Source organism: Corella eumyota, chromosome 4 (genome assembly GCF_963082875.1).
Source record: "Corella eumyota chromosome 4, kaCorEumy4.1, whole genome shotgun sequence".
Lineage (NCBI taxonomy): Eukaryota > Metazoa > Chordata > Ascidiacea > Phlebobranchia > Corellidae > Corella > Corella eumyota.
In genome coordinates, this window is record NC_137493.1 from 12,426,669 (window position 1) to 12,429,378 (window position 2,710).

General features: G+C 25.9%; 1 protein-coding gene across 1 annotated transcript; it reads left to right on the top strand.

Moving 5' to 3' along the window:
• Positions 1 to 266: 266 nt before the first annotated feature.
• On the top strand, positions 267 to 1,353 carry LOC145751258 (receptor-type tyrosine-protein phosphatase mu-like). Its single transcript, XM_082567364.1, has 5 exons — positions 267 to 383; positions 466 to 603; positions 747 to 862; positions 979 to 1,060; positions 1,216 to 1,353. Exons 1-5 carry the CDS (start codon positions 315 to 317, stop codon positions 1,249 to 1,251), a joined length of 441 nt encoding a protein of 146 aa, XP_082423490.1. The 5' UTR covers positions 267 to 314; the 3' UTR covers positions 1,252 to 1,353.
• Positions 1,354 to 2,710: the final 1,357 nt, after the last annotated feature.

Genomic DNA, 2,710 nt, shown 5'->3' on the forward strand with positions numbered 1-2,710 from the left:
TTAGATGATGATAACATTGTTTCAGTTTGGCATAAAGATGGAAGAAACCAGTACATTAATGCTTCTTTTATACAGGCAAGTTTTATAAAACATTAAACTTTTGTTTAAATACTTTATTTCTAATAATATTTAAACTAACTTATCCGAAAAACCATATTTAAAGATTTATAATTTAGAATATTTATTACTACTGTAACATAAGGTATAACATTATAACTGCTTTACTTAGGGTTATATTATTTCTGTTTAAATATTTTTTGCAGAATGCAAGCTGTGTTAGAAAATTCATTGCTGCACAAAATTCACAAGGTGGCATGGAAGAGCTGTTTTGGAGAATGACTGTGCTTCACAATGTTAATACAGTTGTGCAGCTTCAAGATGTTGTAAATAACCTTTAAAACTTTTTTTATACTTTTTAGTTACAAATGATTGAAACATTTTATTTGTTATTTATAATTTCCTAAGGATATTGAATGGATATCGAGTAAGGGAGTGGGTGAAAGCATTCAGCACAGCACTTTAGTGGTGGAGGTTGTAAAGGAGGAAGTAATGGAAGGCTGTATCAAGAAACTTGTTCTAATCTCCCCTACTGATAACGAATTTGTGGGGATTTGTATTTAATAATATGGAATAATTTTAATATAAAGATACAAAAAATGTGTATAGATATATTTATAGGTAAATAAATCTAGTGTGTAGATATATTACTTTCATGAATTTTAAAATGTATTTTTTTAAATGTTTAGAAGACAAAGTCTTGGACTAAAGATAGTACCCCACCTAGTGTGGAGGTTTTGCTTGATGTCATTAAAAATCAAATGAACTTCATGAATGGACTAGGTTTGACACTAGTTCATTGCAGGTATACAATTTGTATTAATTTAAATTCGGTTTCAAATAATTTTTTACCAATTTCAATATCTATTTAAAAAAAATATTTTTAAGAAGACATTAGCTTTTAAACTGTTACTTTTTGAGATTGAAATACCAGCGTAGGATTAATGTATTTCGTGCAATCAAAGATCTTAGAGATATGAGACCCAACATGGTCAATCAATATGTAAGTAAATTGAATTGTTAAAAATTAAAAAAAATTATGTGTTAGGTTTGCAAGGCAAAATTAATATTTAACATTATATTTTAATAAAATTAGTTGCTACATCTTTAAACATACAAAAGCACTTTTATATTTAATTGCCTTTTTTGAATTTTCAGAGCCTGTATCTATTCTGTTATTTGTTCAAGAATTAATCAAAAAATCGCCAGAATTTGTGCAAACTAAATAAAAAGTAATTCTTGAAAAAGTTTAGATTTGAAAAAAGTTCAATACACACAATATACATTACATTATAGAAGTTAAATTATTTAAAAAACGGTATAACTGTTTTTTAAAGATTGTCCTGTTAGTAATGAGTTATAAATTTGTAAAATGATAATGTTTTTATGTTTTTAGACCCTATAATTAAAAGATATTTTATTATTTATGTATTTGCTTGCTCGTATATATGCTAGATTTAAAATGTTAGTTTTTTTCCTTTTATTTTTATGTTATTTGGTAAATGATTTGTCATAGATATTGAATGTATGTTTAAGCCCAGATTAATTCATAAATATCTTTTTATAATAATATATCTAGTTAGACCTATTACTAAGCAATCAAATGTATTTCAAGAATATCCAATGTCAATTGTTTTTTTGAGCTCCTTAAACAATATATTGATGTAGTTAGTAATATATAATTACATGATGGTAAAAATTAGTATATACAAGAGTAAAGTGTATTACTTACTGCCTTTAGAAAATGTAAAGATATGAATAATAAAATAAACATTTTTGTAATGTTTGGTTTAGGTTTTTAGTTAGGGTTAAGCAAGTTTTATGTTTAGCATGCAGGAAGCGTTACAAGCTTAACAACACATTGCTTGTTTATGGGGGTGGGTTCTTACCAATATTACTTTTATCTTGTTTTTTTCTCATTTGATTTATATTGCGCATATGCTAGACATAGCTCCGTCTTTTTACAAAATGCACTTTAATAATTGGATTTATATGCTGATTATTTTTGGCATTTCCAAGTTTAGTGAAGAAGGTAAGATCATTTATACAATATTTAAATAAAATTTACAGTTTTAAAAATCTAAATGTTCTAATATTAACGTTTGATCTCTAATTTCCAAAATTAATATTGATTGGTAAATCGAGAATTTCACAACATAAATGTTAAGACGTTTGTTTGCTACTTGATTTAGGTTATAAAAAAATTATCGAGGATAATGTGTAAAAAGGAATTTATATATATTATCTAGCAGGGGAAGTACTTTTTTATTGAAAACACGTGGGCCTTGAATTGCGTTGTATTTAACGGTATATTTTCCTGGATGATGTGCCCGTTTAAACAAATTACATAGAAAGTTAACAATGCCAAATATTTTTAGCTTGCACAGACAATGTAGTTGCAATTGGAGATTCCATCTTTAGTTTATTAAACGAACAACGTAATGTTAAAAATGCTGAGAATATTTGTAAGAAAAATGGTGGAAATTTGGCTTCAATTCGAAATCAACAAACAAATGATTTTATTGTTAATCTCGTGAACAACAAATATAGAAATGGTAAGTTTATAATATCATAAACACTTATCAATTTTTTTTTTATTAACACTTATCAATTTTTTTTTTAATTGTAGCTAGTTATTACCTATAAAAGTTGG